The sequence below is a fragment of the Helianthus annuus genome, chromosome 6, assembly GCF_002127325.2.
Source record: "Helianthus annuus cultivar XRQ/B chromosome 6, HanXRQr2.0-SUNRISE, whole genome shotgun sequence".
Taxonomy (NCBI): domain Eukaryota; kingdom Viridiplantae; phylum Streptophyta; class Magnoliopsida; order Asterales; family Asteraceae; genus Helianthus; species Helianthus annuus.
The window spans coordinates 70,135,682-70,153,963 of record NC_035438.2 but is presented as its reverse complement, the minus strand read 5'-3'; the positions used below and the strand labels follow the sequence as shown (position 1 = coordinate 70,153,963).

The 18,282-nt window shown below is 40.3% G+C and overlaps 2 protein-coding genes across 2 annotated transcripts; one reads left to right on the top strand and one right to left on the bottom strand.

The window, feature by feature from the left end:
• Positions 1-1,502: 1,502 nt before the first annotated feature.
• Positions 1,503-5,738, top strand: LOC110865622 (2-oxoglutarate dehydrogenase, mitochondrial). Its single transcript, XM_022114941.2, has 7 exons — positions 1,503-3,059; positions 3,155-3,381; positions 3,488-4,067; positions 4,139-4,267; positions 4,687-4,902; positions 5,044-5,167; positions 5,316-5,738. Exons 1-7 carry the CDS (start codon positions 1,503-1,505, stop codon positions 5,558-5,560), a joined length of 3,078 nt encoding a protein of 1,025 aa, XP_021970633.1. The 3' UTR covers positions 5,561-5,738.
• A 387-nt stretch (positions 5,739-6,125) lies between these two features.
• Positions 6,126-7,085, bottom strand: LOC110865621. Its single transcript, XM_022114940.1, has 2 exons — positions 6,454-7,085; positions 6,126-6,383 (listed from the first exon to the last, which is right to left on the bottom strand). Exons 1-2 carry the CDS (start codon positions 7,036-7,038, stop codon positions 6,126-6,128), a joined length of 843 nt encoding a protein of 280 aa, XP_021970632.1. The 5' UTR covers positions 7,039-7,085.
• Positions 7,086-18,282: the final 11,197 nt, after the last annotated feature.

Sequence of the window (18,282 nt, the reverse complement as noted above, 5' to 3'; positions counted from 1 at the left end):
AATCGAATCGAATTTTGAATTTTTCGAATCCGAATTGAATTCTGAACACCCTTACTTACACGTGAGGAATTACAAGTACAAAATATAATCTCCAACAAAATCAATAATGGGCTGTAATTAAATAAAGTAGTCCGAGTCTTCAATTTAATTAATCTTCTACTTTGTCCTGAGAACTTGGTCTAGTGGTAAATTGGTCTGTCCTCACTAGTGGAGACGCAGGTTCGATTCTCACTTAAGTCATTTTCAAGGGACATCTGGGTGAAGGGACGGATCAAGGCTTTAATCCTCGGCTTGAACCTGACGGGGGCGAGGGTTTACGGATTCCATCCGGTTCCCGCGCATGGGGGGGGGGGGGGTACGGTCTCATGGCGGTCGAGGAGTCGACCTTGGACATAGCCTCGAGCATGGTGGGTTTACACGTGAGATTCTTTGCCGTTCAAAAACAATTAATCTTCGACTTTAATTATCTTCTAATCTGGGCCTAATCAAGACTACACATAACCCAACAATGCACAATATCAACGTCTTAGGTTTTTTTTTTTTTTTGAGCAACGTTTGAAGCTACTCCCAATACCCGAATGAGCCTTCCTGGGATGAGATGTTGAGAACACCATACTCATTTTGACGCTCCATATCTGACTCACCCAAGAACACCATCAAAGAGGAAACCCACCACTATGAGAAAACCCTCTTGAGCAGTGGCGAACCGACCGGGGGTCGAAAACGTATATACCTAAAAAATTCTTTACGAAAACTACATACCGGACACTACTGAGTGAAAAGTTCGGGGAACCCCCTACAAAGCTGCTACCCAGCTCTTGAGTCTTGAGTCAGGTTTGAACTTGAGACCTTAGAGATCCCAAGCCCTTACCATAACCCCATGCCGTTGGAATCGATTACAGAAGATCAAAAAGGTTTGATTTTGGCTTTGTAGGTTCTGTTGTTGCTTGTTTGTTTTCCTTGTTTCATGTTGTATTTCTAGCCTCTGTCTAGTGTTTGGGTTGAATGAGGAATGGCCTTTCGAAAAAAAAATAGTTTACTTTTTAAACACATCTATTATTAGTAAGTTATCATTGAAATACCATCTAATTCAGTTTTATTCAAGAAAATAAATAGAATTGTTCTTCACTAAATAAAAGGCAACCGTTTCTATCGTGATAGGATAACAAAATTATAAAAAACAAAAACAACAACAATAAAATACGTACATGTGGCAAAATTTGCTTACCATTTCTAAAAATAGAGTCCTCTGTTCCTATGCTCTGTTTCAGGTGTAAAAAATAGTTGAATCAATGCATGAATTCATCGATAATAACAAATCTGCATACAATCTTCCAAAGATTCAAACAAATTGGTGATTGATTTGTCACAAAACAAGGTTTGATCATATTCATTCATCCCCATTTTATTCAATTTCGTACAATTTTACTGATTTACGATACGATAACGTTTTGATTGATCATAGCCTCATAGGCTGTTTGAATTATATAATTCGGGTGAAAATGGCATGGATTCGAGCTGGATCTTGTCTCAGGAAGCTTGCAATTAGAAAAACTCTGCAACAGGGTAGATCATATGCAGCAAGAACAGGGCACTCTGTTTTTCCATTACAAAATCAGCGTTTTCATTCGTCGGTTTTCAAATCAGGGCCCGAATCCGGACCCGTTCCTCGATCGGTCCCACTTTCGCGGTTATCCGATAGTTTCTTGGATGGAACCAGTAGTGTGTACCTGGAAGAGCTTCAAAGAGCCTGGGAAACCGACCCGAATAGCGTCGATGAGTCGTGGGACAATTTCTTTAGGAACTTTGTCGGTCCAGCCGCTTCGTCCCCCGGGTTATCGGGTCAGACTATTCAAGAAAGTATGAAGCTGTTGTTGCTTGTGAGAGCTTACCAGTTTCACGGTCACATGAAAGCGAAACTGGACCCGTTGGGGATCGAGCAACGGTTGATTCCGGAGGATCTAGACCCCGGTTTTTACGGGTTCGGTGAGTCTGATCTCGACCGTGAGTTTTTCCTCGGTGTATGGAGGATGTCAGGGTTTTTATCCGAAAACCGACCCGTGCAGACCCTTAGAGCGATAACGACTAGACTTGAACAGGCTTATTGTGGCAGCATTGGTTATGAGTACATGCACATTGCGAACCGCGACCGATGTAACTGGTTGCGGGACAAAATCGAAACCCCGTCGCCAACGCCTTATAGTAGTGAGCGGCGTCAGGTTATACTCAGCCGGCTCATTTGGAGTACTCAGTTCGAGAACTTTTTGGCTACCAAGTGGACTGCTGCTAAGCGGTTTGGGCTCGAGGGTGGCGAGACATTAATCCCAGGAATGAAAGAGATGTTTGACCGGTCAGCGGATCTAGGCGTTGAAAACATCGTGATCGGGATGTCTCACAGAGGACGGTTAAACGTGTTAGGTAATGTTGTTAGGAAACCGCTACGTCAGATTTTCAGTGAGTTTAGTGGCGGGACGAAGCCCATTGATGAAGCCGGGCTTTATACTGGGACCGGTGATGTTAAGTATCACTTAGGAACATCATATGATCGGCCCACGAGAGGCGGAAAGCATATACATTTGTCGTTGGTTGCAAACCCGAGTCACTTGGAAGCCGTCGATCCTGTTGTTATCGGTAAAACTCGAGCGAAACAGTATTACTCGAACGATGTGGACCGAACGAAGAATATGGGTATTTTGATCCATGGTGATGGGAGCTTTGCAGGACAAGGTGTAGTGTATGAAACATTGCATCTAAGTGGTCTACCAAATTACACAACTGGTGGCACTATTCACATTGTGGTCAACAATCAGGTTGCTTTTACTACTGATCCAAAATCAGGAAGATCTTCACAGTATTGTACAGATGTTGCTAAAGCATTGGATGCTCCCATTTTCCACGTCAACGGTGATGATGTGGAAGCCGTTGTTCATGCTTGCGAGCTTGCAGCCGAGTGGCGCCAGACGTTCCATTCGGATGTTGTGGTTGACATCACTTGTTATCGTCGGTTTGGACATAATGAAATTGATGAACCCTTTTTCACCCAACCTAAAATGTACAAGGTTAGTGTTCTGTTTCGTGTTTAGAGTTTAGGGTTTAGGGTTTAGAGTTTAGGGCATCAGTATAGTTTCTAAACTGGTATGGGTTGTTGCTACAGGTTATCAAGAGCCATCCTAACGCCCTCGAAATTTACCAAAAGCAGCTTCTTGAAACGGGACAAGTTACGAAAGAAGATATTGACAGAATACAAAACAAAGTTTTATCGATCTTGAACGAAGAATTTGTGGCAAGCAAAGATTACACGACGCAGAAAAGGGATTGGCTTTCAAACTACTGGGCAGGATTTAAGTCCCCGGAACAGCTTTCACGTATTCGTAACACCGGGTAAGTTTTTTATGTTATACAACATTTTCGTATTTTTTTAAGAAATGCGTCGTTTTGAAATGTGATGATTGGAGATATATAAAAGGATGCTTGTGATCTTGTTCAGGGTCCAACCAGAGATCTTGAAGAATGTCGGGAAGACGATCACAACACTTCCGGAAAACTTCAACCCTCACCGAGCAGTGAAAAAGATATTTGCGGACCGTTTAAAGATGATTGAAACCGGAGAGGGTGTTGACTGGGCCGTTGCAGAAGCACTTGCTTTCGCAACACTGTTGGTGGAGGGGAACCACGTGCGGTTAAGTGGTCAGGATGTGGAAAGAGGTACTTTCAGTCACAGGCATTCGGTTATCCACGATCAAGAAACCGGGGAGCGTTACTGTCCGTTGGCTCATGTGATGAAGAATCAGCATCCGGAAATGTTTACCGTTAGCAATAGTTCTCTTTCGGAGTTCGGTGTTCTAGGATTTGAATTGGGGTACTCAATGGAGAATCCAAACTCACTTGTGTTATGGGAAGCCCAGTTTGGTGATTTTTCGAACGGAGCCCAGGTGATGTTTGACCAGTTTTTGAGCAGTGGTGAGGCTAAGTGGCTGCGACAGACCGGGTTAGTCGTGTTGCTGCCGCATGGTTATGATGGTCAGGGCCCTGAACATTCTAGTGCACGCCTCGAACGGTTCCTTCAGGTATTACTGTTGCCCATAGTTATGGTTCATGAGTTCATGTTAGCAGCTTATTGTTCCGAATGTGATGGCAGATGAGTGATGATAATCCTGTTGTTATACCTGAGATGGACCCGACACTTCGAACACAGATACAAGCATGCAACTGGCAGGTTGTAAATGTCACAACGCCCTCGAATTATTTCCATGTCTTGCGTAGGCAGGTAATCTTATTTTAAATAATATAATCTGAGTGAGATATTACTGTGTATGTTTGTTGCGTAGATATCGCTAAAGCTAGGGGTGCCAATCATATCGGTTCAGTGGGTTGAAACCATTGAACCGAACTCGACTCATATACTTATTTTAATCATGTTATCTAAACACGGCCCGTTTGACCCATTCATCTAAACGTGTCAGGTTGACATGTTGGTGGGTTCTAAACTGCTCGACATGTTTAATAAACAGATTGACGGGTCGACCTTTTTAATTAAATTTGTTAAAAATGAGTTAGATATGACAACCTAAGCCTGATTATTTTCGGGTCGTGTTAGAAATTGCCACCTCTAGCTAAATCTCTCATGAGAAATTTTACCATATTTATACTTCAGTCTTCAAATTTTATCTTGTGATGCTCTTCCAGCTGCATAGGGAATTCCGTAAACCGCTCATCGTGATGTCTCCTAAGAATTTGCTTCGCCACAAAGAGTGCAAGTCGAATCTATCAGAGTTCGACGATGAGAAAGGTCATCCGGGGTATGACAAACAAGGGACCAAGTTCAAACGTCTCATCAAGGATTATAACCGTCACTCTGATCTCGAAGAGGGCATTAGACGTTTAGTTCTTTGCTCAGGAAAGGTTCGTAAAAGTATTTTCAAGACGAAAAAACTTGGCGTCTTGCCAAAAACACTAAGGACCTGGCCAGCCTGTTTTGACCCTTACTAGAAAATGACCCGTTTTCATTTATTACCCAACCCTTATGACCGGCCTATTTTGTAGGTTTATTATGAACTTGACGAACAACGAAAGTCAGTCGATGGAAAAGATGTTGCGATTTGTCGGGTGGAACAACTTTCCCCGTTCCCATACGACCTGATCCAACGTGAACTAAAGCGTTACCCAAGTAAGCATTCAATATTTTTTTTCTTTTGGTGTGTTTCAAACTGTACTAAAAAATGACATGTTTCGATCCAACTCACGCATCTTGCCACTTTTAATAAAGTTTTGACAATCATAAATGCTTATAAATATCCGTGTGTGATTTTGTTCAGACGCAGAGATCGTTTGGTGTCAAGAGGAGCCGATGAACATGGGGGCATTTGCATACATTGCTCCCCGCCTTGCTACAGCCATGAAAGCAGTGGACCGGGGTAGCATACAAGACATCAAATACGTGGGCCGTGCTCCATCAGCTGCGACAGCAACCGGGTTCTATGGAGTTCATGTCAAAGAACACTCTGAGATAGTCCAGAAAGCGATGCAGCCTGAGCCCATCACCACCCCCGCCCTTGCTTGACCCGATCTACAACAGATCACAACCGAAGTTAATAAAGGCGCACCATTGATGAGCCAACACGGACCAAGAGTGTTGTATGTTGCAGCGTAGTCTCATTTACGTGGGCTTCAAGTAATCTCATAAGTGAAATAAGTGATAATGGCTGGGTTGTCTTGTAATTATGAAAATAATTATGAGTAATGAAACTAATTAACACACGCATTTGACCGATAAAGTTTAATACTTACACTATGTTTTCCTACATAGTATATGTTTTCGATCACCTCGTCTATATGTTATTATATGTATTCATATGTGATGCAATCTTTCAAGTTCTCTAAATACAAATACAACAGTTAGGGACACTATACCTAAATCATCAAACTAATGATCGCGACAATGGCAGAATAAACCAAAGCTCAAATGAATCAACCGAATCAAAGTGATAACAAACCGTGAAAACAACTATAAATTCCATAACTAATCTTTACTTGGTGCAATGAGCATCAGTACCTTTATGCACACAGTGAGTGTATCCAAGGCCACCGAGAAACTTCCGGATCTCGGTCGAACTACTGTTGCTAGCTTACAGGAGTCTTTCATCTTCCTCATAGATCAAGTACGGAGCTTCACCTTTCTTTCTCGACAGCAACTTTTTCGCCCCTTTTAACACATGATGCTCCCAACCCTGCACATCGATTTTCAAAAGCAGAATGTGTTCTGTCTCGGGGATCACTAGATCAAGCGGAACCGATCTTACTTGAAGTTCAACTTCTTCGTTTGATTTAAAAGCCAGCTTCGCACCAGTCGCTGAAACCGCACTGTTGTCTAGCCGTCCAACCAACTGTAACGAATCCAAACAATCAATGTGGTGAAACACTTACTATGCAAACATATATACTGACTAAATATACCTTATGAAATGTGATATTCCCAAGCCGATCAGAAGTAGCAGCTTCGAAAAGCCTGACCAAATCCCCAACCCGATTAAAATAAATCCCATTACAAACACTCTGCAAATTCTCCAACACCGGTTCAAAAGCATAAACCCGAAAGCCCATCACCGCAGCAGCGAATGTGGCCATACCCACATTCGCTCCCACATCGATGAAAGCCCCGGTCCTCCCTTCAGCCCTCATCTTGTCCAGCAAGTCCTGGACGGTAACCGAAATATCGGGTCTTCTAAACAATTTCCCTTTGAGCATCCGGACAATGTTCTTGTGGGGTTTATCGGGTAGGGACCCGAAATCGGAAAGGGAGTAGATGAATGGGTGTTTGAGGCCTTCAACTTGGTTGGCTATGATGGGGTGGGGTTGAGGGGTGTTGGTGCAGTTGAAGGGGTGGATGGGTGAGGTGGGGTTGAAGAAGGGGGTGGGTGGGGTGGTGGGGGTGGAGAGGTAGAAGAAGGTGAGGAGGATGAGGGAGGTGGAGGTTAAGAGGAAGAGGAGTTTGGGGGTGGTGAGTTTGTTGGATTTGTATTTCTTCCAAGCGTTTGCCATGGGAGATTTGGGTGGATTAACAAGGAAGGAAGACTGGATCTGAGAGTGAAGATTTGTTTGTTAGGATGTTCGAGAGATCAGCGATGTCCTGACGGAGACAAGAAAGTTTAAAAACTGTTAATATAAAAATCTAAGAGCATTCACATCCTAACCATCAAATTATGTGAGGAGGGGTTTTTATATTATAAAGGGTATAAAAAGTGGTTGTGAGTAGAGGAGAGAGAAAATGTTACTGTTCATCTGTATATTTGGGGGACACTGTTCACCCGTTATAATTTTTTAATATATTTTGAAAGTGGTTGTGAGTGGAAGTGAGAGAAAAAGGTAATGATAATATTATTTAATTGAAAGGAGAGAGAAAAAGTATTTGTTTTTAGTAGAAATATATTGATATAGGATTTGTTTTTTAGTGAAATGTATGTATAATTTGATGGATTGGATGTGAATGCTCTAAACAAAGTGTAATGTAATGGGTTTTCTTTGTTTTCAGTTTTCTACCGTAACATTACTATATACACTTTGCCCATAATTAAACCATTTTTACTGGTTTTACTGTTTAAGTTGTAGTGCTTTTCAATGCAGCTCAATCATTTTTTAATTATTATTTTTTAATCTTATTTTTAATATTAGTTAAAAGGTAAATTAGTTTTTGAGTTTCTGTATTTTATGGGTTTTAATCATGTGAGTTCAAAATCAAAATGTTTAACGCCGTGAGTCATTATAGCCACTTTTCTTAACCATTTGAGTCCAAATTTCTAACACTGTTAGAATTTTTTGGTTAAGTATTGTTAAATGACCAAAATACCCTTATAGTTAAAAAATTAAAAAAATATTGTTATTAGATTTTTTTTCTCTCTCTTGTATATCTCTCTCCCTCTTATCTTTTTCTCTCTATCTAAACATTCTGCACCTTCATCTCTCTCTCATCTTTCTTTCTTTCTCTAGACCACCTGCAACCCCCACCACCACACCACCACCGTCACCACCACAGCCACAACCACCTCCATAACCAACCACCACCACCACAACAACCACAAACCTCCAGCACAGTCACCACTGTCACCGACGCACCACCACCACATCACCATCACCATCACCAACACCAACACCTACATCGCACCACCACCATCAACACATCATCATCATCGCCTCCATACCCAACACAAACCCTTGTTCTCTTCATTCAAAAATTGCAATCAAACACACACCACACACAGTATCAATCATCATCTGTATTTGACCTAATTCACCAGATTCAAAACTTTTCGATCTCAAATCACCGTTTAGCCTGTTATTATACCGTTAATCTGTTCAATCGCAGGTAAAAAGTTCATCAATTGCTTTTCTATTTGATGTTGCTTTTAGTTTAGATTTTGATCTTGTTCTTTTGAGAAAAGTAGCTTTTTGCAAATTCAAATCGTATTACAAAGATTGTACCCATTTGGTCTCTACTCCAATACTTAACATATGCTTCAAGCCCCAACAAGCCTTGTGAAGAAACGGTCACCGGAAATCTCCCTTTTGAATTCCATCGGTTACCACTCTTCTACAAAAGTCAAGTTTACCCACAGCCTGCCTAGATGAAGAAACGACGATTGGGGGTTCAAATCGGATATATATTCTGGATTCTTTCTTTTCTTCCAATCGATTATGTTTGATTCGTACATTTGTTCTTTGTCCAGTAGATCATGCCGATATGTTTTGTTATTTTTAGAGCCTTTTTTTTCCTTTTCGATTACACATGATGTCACTCAAAAAGAATTCTGGTTTTGAATTGCCCGTTAAAAAATAATCACTTGCTATTATGTTTTCGATCTATGTACTAATTCTTATTAGAGTAAACTGCAATTTTACCCCCTGGGGTTAGGGGGTGATTGGCACCCTTACCCCCCCCCCCCAAGGAAATAATTGCAATTTTACCCCCCACTGTTTGCTGTTATGTCGCAACCTTACCCCTCGGCTTCAATTTTGTTGACCGGTCAACATAAACATAGGAGGGTCAAAGGATAAAAAAGTAATTTCATGTTAATTGTACCTTATATATTATAATAACCCCTTAACCCAACATTATATCACAATCTTACCCCCTAAGTTTCACCTCCATCTATGTAACACCCAGTGTTTCGAAAGTCGAAGTCAAAGTCAAGATTGATGTCAAAGGGAGAAAAGATTGCTAATTGCGATCTGTCTCTCCTTGCTCAATTCCTGTTTTGACTTCTTTGACCGTAGATAGTCTATTTTATGTTACGTTAGTTGTATTATGTGGAGTAAGTAATTATAATCGCAGTAATCGAAGTATATTTATCGCTACGAATCGCTTTACGACTGTGAATAATAGGAAGTAACAATGCGATAAAGTCAATTAAACGCTAATCAATCTAATCAAATCAACATCGCGCTCGCAAACTCGAACCACGCATTCTGGTGATTTTTTTATACGTGTGTGTGTGTGCCTTATGTGTTACTTGTGCGTGTTTATTTATGTTATGTGTGGTAATCGATCGAATCGCAATCGAAACTCAAACCGCAATCGAATTCAATCGCAAACGAATCGCAATCACAAAACGAATACGAATTAAGGATGCTTATATGTTGATATAGTATGATAATTAGTGGAGAAGAGACAGTGCTCGATATGAGTAGTTGGGATTAAAAGTAATTTGACTAGGAAAATCTATCGCATCGCAACGCTCGTAATCGAAATCGAAATAGCAAAACTCGTCGCACCGAACACTCGAAACAGGCGACCGATCGATCAGGCTACCAGCCGATCGACCAGCCGTCCATTCGGACTGCTGTCCGATCGAGCTGCTAACCGATCGGCCAGCCCTTTCCTCTTTTGGAATCCTATAAATACCCATGTCACTTTCACACTTTCCATTTCTGGAAACTCTCTGACCGAACAGCCCACTCTCCTCACCTTTTCTCAGATTTCTCTCAATTCAGGTAAGATCTCACTCTAAATCTTGTACTTTCTTGATCTACACGCACTCTTACACCTTTCTATCTTTTAGATTTTAACTTTTAACCGTGAAATCACCAAGATTCGAGTGTTCTATGATGTCGTCATCATGGTGTTCTTCAAGAACTTCATGTTTTGGCCTCAATCCTTCAAGAACAACTTGAATCTAACCGATTTCCACATAAACTATCAAAGATCTTTCATAGATCTAAACATTTTCACAAAGAAAAGGATTGAAAGATGGTTTTCTAACTTTCTTTCAACTCTTTTACACTCAATGCACTCAAAACCGATAGAATCGAAACTGATGCCGACTTACTACCCGATATGTGGTTACGTTAGTGATGTGCACAAAATGCAACATATAAATTACATCAATTGTGGCATAAAACTAACCCTTTTTAGTACTAATGTTGGAAAAAGTGTGCTTTTGTCTTCCTTTTGTATTTTCGGGATTAAATGAGCTCAAAATAACAAAAGAAGCAACAAGACAACAAAATCTAACATAAATACAAGAAAAGGAACAAAAGTGGCATGCCCGACCTCCCGACAGCATCTTCCCAAGCAAAACAAAGAAGACAGAAGACTGAACACGCCCCGTGCTCAGTGAGCACGGGGCCGTGCCCAAGTGCCTGCAGAAAAAGACAAACTCATAGAAGCTTCTGTTGCCCACCACGGGGCCGTGCCCAGCGGACACGGGGGTGTGGTCAACTTCCTGCAGGCGCATTTATTGTAATTGCGAATTACAACTAATGAAGAGAGAGAGTCAGATGGACACGGGGCCGTGCCCGAGCTTCTGTTCAGCCTATAAATAGGAGTGTTTGGAGCTCTTGCAACTCATCCCTTGGCACACCACCTCTCTTACACTTCACCCACCACCCACCACCACCATAACACCATCATCCACCACCATCATCCATTGTCCATCATAGAGTGTGTGAGTCGTCTCGGGATCCAAGATTGATCGTAAGAGTTCTTGACAATCAAAGGCCATGTTTGCCTAAGTCTCTTACATCACTTGGTGAAGACAAGTGTCTAGTGTAATACTTTTTATTTTTAATCTTTTGCACTTTTTAATTGGTTTTGTATTAATGACTTTAATCACTAGTTTCTTATGTTGAAGGTGATTCTTCCTTATCGTTTGTCCGTGGTGTCTTGCCATTATTTTACTGTCTATATAAAATAAAAGATTTTCACCATTCATATCTCCACGGTCTATATGGAGGTATGTTGGCTACCTGGTCGGGGGTTAAGGGAACGGTTTGGTAAGAGTCTTGCCATTGTTCAGTGTATAGATCCTGCAAAGGACCTGGGTCAAATATATACCTAAATTATATTACACCTAACGCACATCAAGTTTTTGGCGCCGCTGTCGGGGACACAATGATTTTAAGAAAGCTTAAAATCGATGGCCTAATCTGTTTTTCAAAACTTTTTCAAAACGCGCGCACATTTTTCTGCATTTTAGTTTAGTTTGCATTTACAGTAGCCTGAACACGGGGCCGTGTTGCATATTTCTAGTTAAACACCCAGATACAGAGTCTGAACACGGGGTTGTGCTCACTGAACACGCCCCCGTGCTCAACGAGACCAGTAACTTTTATTAAAACGCCCAGATACAGACGCTGAACACGGGGTCGTGTTCACCCAACACGGGGCCGTGTCCAGCCTCTGTTTCCGTCTTTATTTTTGTTTTCTGGTCCCGAGACTCAGTTGTGGTCTGTTGAGTGATTCTTATGGATCAATACTCAGGAGGCTACAACTACACCTATGAGGAGGATGATTATAGGGGAGACTATTGCACTAATTGTGGTAACCCGCACTCGGTACAATATTGTAACTTATTTCAACCATCCAATTCATACAACTATTATGAGGAGCCCAGGTACGAGCCATCGACTTCATACACATCCTATGAAGACCAAAGGTATGAACCCTCTTCCTCATACTCATATTTTGATGAACCAAGGTATGAGCCTTCATACTCATACTTTGAGGAGTCAATATATGAACCACCACCTTCATATACTCATTATGAGGAACCATGGCGTGAACAACCCACCTCATATGAGTACTATGAAGAACAAAATTACGACCCTTATCCATCATATGCTTACAATGAAGAACAATTGTGTGAACCATCTACTTCATATGGGTACTATGAGGAACCAAGGATCGAACAACCGGATTCAAGCTTTGAGGATCCCGATCCTTTCTCTATCACCGAAGTGGCCGATAGGATAATAGAAAAACTTAAAACTATCGAAAGATACATAAAAGAATCCCGCGCAAGGGAAGAGGAGTCCCGCGCTAGAGAAGAATTAAATAAAGAAACGATAGTTGAAAAGTTAAAAATGGAAGAACAAATAAGTGAAAAACCGACACATGAGTTAAACAACGAAAAAGGTGAGGCCGATAACGTTAAAATTCAAGAAGAGTCTAATTTTGAAGGAATTAATCTCTTATCACCTTCTTTTGAAAATCATTGTTTAGTATCAACTCATGCTAAGTTTTTAAAAGAGCTAAACACTAACGCAAAAATTGAGGAAATGGTAAGTGTTAAGTTAACTTATGATCAAACTTCGCTAATAAAATAAGACCCTTTTGAAATTAACATCACACCGGTTCCATGTTTTTTTCAAAATTCATTTATTAGTAACATCACCATTGATAAGGATCTTTGTGTTAACATAATGCCTAATTACATTTTCGAAAAATTAAGTATTAGTGATTTTGCTCCACTTCAAATACCCATTTTTCTATCCAATCGGAAAATAATAAAATCAATCGGTGTAGTTGAGGACGTCTTGGTTCAAACAAATCAAATGGTTATTCCAACCGACTTTGTCATCCTCAATGACGCTCCTCTAGTGTTGGGAAGACCCTTTGTAAAAACTCACGAAGCTTTGCAAAACCGGAAGTTTAATAATCTACCTCTTCAATTAGGGGCATTCAAAAGGAGCATAGACCTAGAGTGTTCAATGAAATATCCTTTTGGCAATAATGACCCCCTAATTGAAGATGAAGATGACTCACCCGATATAAGTGGAAAGATTGACCACTTTGTTGAAGAAGAGGTCGCCATAGAACAAACCTTTAAAGTTCTTGATCAAAATGAGCCCCAAAATAAGGAGTCTCCTAAAGACCCGCCCCTTGAGCTCAAAGAACTTCCAAAAGGTTTGGAATATGCTTTTCTAGACGAAGATGGTAATTCACCTGTAATTATTTCGTCTAAATTAAATAGTGTAGAAAAAGAAAAATTAATTAGACTTTTGAAAAAAAAATAAAAATGCGATTGCTTGGAAGCTTGTAGATATAAAAGGAATAAGCCCTTCCATGTGCACGCACGACATTCTAATGAACGATGACTACAAATCAGTAATACAACCACAACGAAGAGTAAATCCAAATGTTCAAGAAGTGGTTAAAAATGAGGTGATCAAACTACTTGACGCCGGACTTATTTATCCTATCTCTGATAGTCCATGGGTGAGTCCCGTCCAAGTAGTCCCAAAGAAAGGAGGTATGACGGTAATTACTAATGAAAAAAATGAATTAATACCAACGAGAACCATCACAGGATGGAGAGTATGCGTAGACTATAGACGATTAAATGAAGCAACGACAAAAGACCACTTTCCTTTGCCCTTCATTGATCAAATGTTAGAACGACTATCCGGTCATAAATTTTACTGTTTCTTGGATGGTTTTTCAGGTTACTTTCAAATTCCGATAGCACTGAAGACCAAGAAAACACAACTTTCACATGACTTTAATTACTAGTTTCTTATGTTGAAGGTGATTCTTCCTTATCGTTTGTCCGTGGTGTCTTGGCATTATTTTACTGTCTATATAAAATAAAAGATTTTCACCATTCATATCTCCACGGTCTATATGGAGGTATGTTGGCTACCTGGTCGGGGGTTAAGGGAATGGTTTGGTAAGAGTCTTGCCATTATTAAGTGTATAGATCCTGCAAAGGACCTGGGTCAAATTTAGTAGGACCTCCTTCAATACCCAAAGGTATTGGATGGCGGGGGTCCAAACTCTTTGATCCCCTCATAAGTTAAACTACTATTAAAACTTTAACCCAGCTACTTAGGCCTGTATCCTTGCTGACTCAGACTACTTAGCTGAGGGTAACGTCGCCTTCAAAAGAGGGGCCTACCACATTATGCATTAATAACTTAATTAATTATCTTTCAATAATCCGACACTTTAGGATTGTATCCTTGCTGACTCAAACTACTGGGTTGAGGGCAACGCCGCCTTCAAAAGAGGGGCCTACTACAATAACTAAGATAATCTCTTAAATAAGTGCAAAAGTGCGAAAATAATCAAAGGTTACACTACACACGAGTCGGATCCAAGTGATTCATCTTGTCTATCTGTTTTTATTTTTATTTTATTTTTCAGCATTTTAGTTAGTTTTATTTTCATAGTTTAAAAAACCTTTTCTAACTTTTTGATTTGATTAGACGTTGAGGATAAACCAGTACTAAAAGCTCTTGTGTCCTTGGACGACCTCGGTGTCTTACCAACACTATACTACGTCCACGATGGGTGCACTTGCCCATATGTGTGTTTAGTGTTAGTAAATATCGTGTTTTATAAATTTAAAACTTGGCTAAAAAGTGTAAAAGGGCTTAAAATATATACCTAAATTATATTACACCTAACGCACATCAAGTTTTTGGCGCCGCTGTCGGGGACACAAGGATTTTAAGAAAGCTTAAAATCGACGGCCTAATCTGTTTTTCAAAACTTTTTCCAAACGCGCGCACATTTTTCTGCATTTTAGTTTAGTTTGCATTTACAGTAGTCTGAACACGGGGCCGTGTTGCATATTTCTAGTTAAACACCCAGATACAGAGTCTGAACACGGGGTTGTGCTCACTGAACACGCCCCCGTGCTCAACGAGACCAGTAACTTTTATTAAAACGCCCAGATACAGACGCTGAACACGGGGTCGTGTTCACCCAACACGGGGCCATGTCCAACCTCTGTTTCCGTCTTTATTTTTGTTTTCTGGTCCCGAGACTCAGTTGTGGTCTGTTGAGTGATTCTTATGGATCAATACTCAGGAGGCTACAACTACACCTATGAGGAGGATGATTATAGGGGAGAGTATTGCACTAATTGTGGTAACCCGCACTCGGTACAATATTGTAACTTATTTCAACCATCCAATTCATACAACTATTATGAGGAGCCCAGGTACGAGCCATCGACTTCATACACATCCTATGAAGACCAAAGGTATGAACCCTCTTCCTCATACTCATATTTTGATGAACCAAGGTATGAGCCTTCATACTCATACTTTGGGGAGTCAATATATGAACCACCACCTTCATATACTCATTATGAGGAACCATGGCGTGAACAACCCACCTCATATGAGTACTATGAAGAACAAAATTACGACCCTTATCCATCATATGCTTACAATGAAGAACAATTGTGTGAACCATCTACTTCATATGGGTACTATGAGGAACCAAGGATCGAACAACCGGATTCAAGCTTTGAGGATCCCGATCCTTTCTCTATCACCGAAGTGGCCGATAGGATAATAGAAAAACTTAAAACTATCGAAAGATACATAAAAGAATCTCGCGCAAGGGAAGAGGAGTCCCGCGCTAGAGAAGAATTAAATAAAGAAACGATAGTTGAAAAGTTAAAAATGGAAGAACAAATAAGTGAAAAACCGACACATGAGTTAAACAACGAAAAAGGTGAGGCCGATAACGTTAAAATTCAAGAAGAGTCTAATTTTGAAGGAATTAATCTCTTATCACCTTCTTTTGAAAATCATTGTTTAGTATCAACTCATGCTAAGTTTTTAAAAGAGCTAAACACTAACGCAAAAATTGAGGAAATGGTAAGTGTTAAGTTAACTTATGATCAAACTTCGCTAATAAAATAAGACCCTTTTGAAATTAACATCACACCGGTTCCATGTTTTTTCAAAATTCATTTATTAGTAACATCACCATTGATAAGGATCTTTGTGTTAACATAATGCCTAATTACATTTTCGAAAAATTAAGTATTAGTGATTTTGCTCCACTTCAAATACCCATTTTTCTATCTAATCGGAAAATAATAAAATCAATCGGTGTAGTTGAGGACGTCTTGGTTCAAACAAATCAAATGGTTATTCCAACCGACTTTGTCATCCTCAATGACGCTCCTCTAGTGTTGGGAAGACCCTTTGTAAAAACTCACGAAGCTTTGAAAAACCGGAAGTTTAATAATCTACCTCTTCAATTAGGGGCATTCAAAAGGAGCATAGACCTTGAGCGTTCAATGAAATATCCTTTTGGCAATAATGACCCCCTAATTGAAGATGAAGATGAGTCACCCGATATAAGTGGAAAGATTGACCACTTTGTTGAAGAAGAGGTCGCCATAGAACAAACTTTTAAAGTTCTTGATCAAAATGAGCCCCAAAATAAGGTCTCCTAAAGACCCGCCCCTTGAGCTCAAAGAACTTCCAAAAGGTTTGGAATATGCTTTTCTAGACGAAGATGGTAATTCACCTGTAATTGTTTTGTCTAAATTAAATAGTGTAGAAAAAGAAAAATTAATTAGACTTTTGAAAAAAAATAAAAATGCGATCGCTTGGAAGCTTGTAGATATAAAAGGAAGAAGCCCTTCCATGTGCACGCACGACATTCTAATGAACGATGACTACAAATCAGTAATACAACCACAACGAAGAGTAAATCCAAATGTCCAAGAAGTGGTTAAAAATGAGGTGATCAAACCACTTGACGCCGGACTTATTTATCCTATCTCTGATAGTCCATGGGTGAGTCCCGTCCAAGTAGTCCCAAAGAAAGGAGGTATGACGGTAATAACTAATGAAAAAACTGAATTAATACCAACGAGAACCGTCACAGGATGGAGAGTATGCATAGACTATAGACGATTAAATGAAGCAACGACAAAAGACCACTTTCCTTTGCCCTTCATTGATCAAATGTTAGAACGACTATCCGGTCATAAATTTTACTGTTTCTTGGATGGTTTTTCAGGTTACTTTCAAATTCCGATAGCACCTGAAGACCAAGAAAAGACAACTTTCACATGCCCCTACGGAACTTTTGCTTATCGTCGCATGCCATTCGGTCTATGTAATGCCCCTGCAACATTCCAACGTTGCATGGTGGCCATCTTCCATGATATGATAGAAAAGACAATGGAAGTCTTCATGGACGACTTTTCTATCTTTGGAGATTCATACGACCAATGCCTCGATATCCTCGAACGAATACTATCCCAATGTGAGGAAACTAACCTCGCCCTTAACTGGGAAAAATGCAATTTCATGGTAACAGAGGGAATAGTACCCAATCACAAGATCTCGAGCGAAGGAATGGAAGTTGATCGAGCAAAAATAGGCACAATTTCTCGATTGCCTCCACCCTCCTCCGTTAGAGCAATCAGAAGTTTCTTAGGGCACGCCGGATTTCATAGACGGTTTATCAAAGAATTTTCGAAAATTTCAAGACCTCTAACAAAATTACTTGAAAAAGATGCGCCTTTCATCTTTGACAAGGATTGCAATCATGCATTTCTAACCCTCAAAGAAATGCTAGTCAATGCACCTATCATGATAGCGCCCGATTGGAAATTACCTTTCGAAATCATGTGTGATGCAAGTGACTTTGTCGTTGGAGCAGTCTTGGGACAAAGAAAAGAAAAGCATTTCCACCCAATTTATTATGCTAGTAAAATGCTTAACGATGCACAAGAGAATTACACAACCACTGAAAAAGAATTACTAGCTGTGGTATTTGCTTTTGATAAATTTCGTTCTTACCTTGTTCTATCTAAAACTGTAGTCTATACAGATCATGCAGCCATCCGATACCTCTTCAAGAAACAAGACGCAAAACCCCGTTTGATCAGGTGGATTCTACTCGTCCAAGAATTTGATATTGAAATCAAAGACAAAAGAGGGGCAGAAAACACAGCAGCAGATCATCTTTCGCGCCTAGAAGACCCAGCTTTGGAGGCAACCAGGGACGAGCAAATCAATGAAAAATTTCCAACAGAGTCCCTGGAAATGGCGGAACATAGACAAGAACCAGGGTATGCCGACTACGCTAACTATTTAGCTAGCGGTATAGTCACCAAAGGATGGCCACATCACCAAAGAAAGAAATTCTTTGCTGATGTAAAGCATCACTTTTGGGAAGACCCTTATCTTTTCAAAATGTGTGCCGACCAACTCATTCGAAGATGCGTACATGGCAACGAAGCACGAAGG

Coding starts and splice junctions, on each gene's coding strand:
- LOC110865622 (XM_022114941.2), top strand. CDS start 1,503: ATGGCATGGATTCGAGCTGGATCTTGTCTCAGGAAGCTTGCAATTAGA. Junction 4,268..4,686: donor TCCATGTCTTGCGTAGGCAG/GTAATCTTATTT, acceptor ATGCTCTTCCAG/CTGCATAGGGAATTCCGTAA. Junction 4,903..5,043: donor TAGTTCTTTGCTCAGGAAAG/GTTCGTAAAAGT, acceptor CCTATTTTGTAG/GTTTATTATGAACTTGACGA.
- LOC110865621 (XM_022114940.1), bottom strand. CDS start 7,038: ATGGCAAACGCTTGGAAGAAATACAAATCCAACAAACTCACCACCCCC. Junction 6,384..6,453: donor GGAATATCACATTTCATAAG/GTATATTTAGTC, acceptor GATTCGTTACAG/TTGGTTGGACGGCTAGACAA.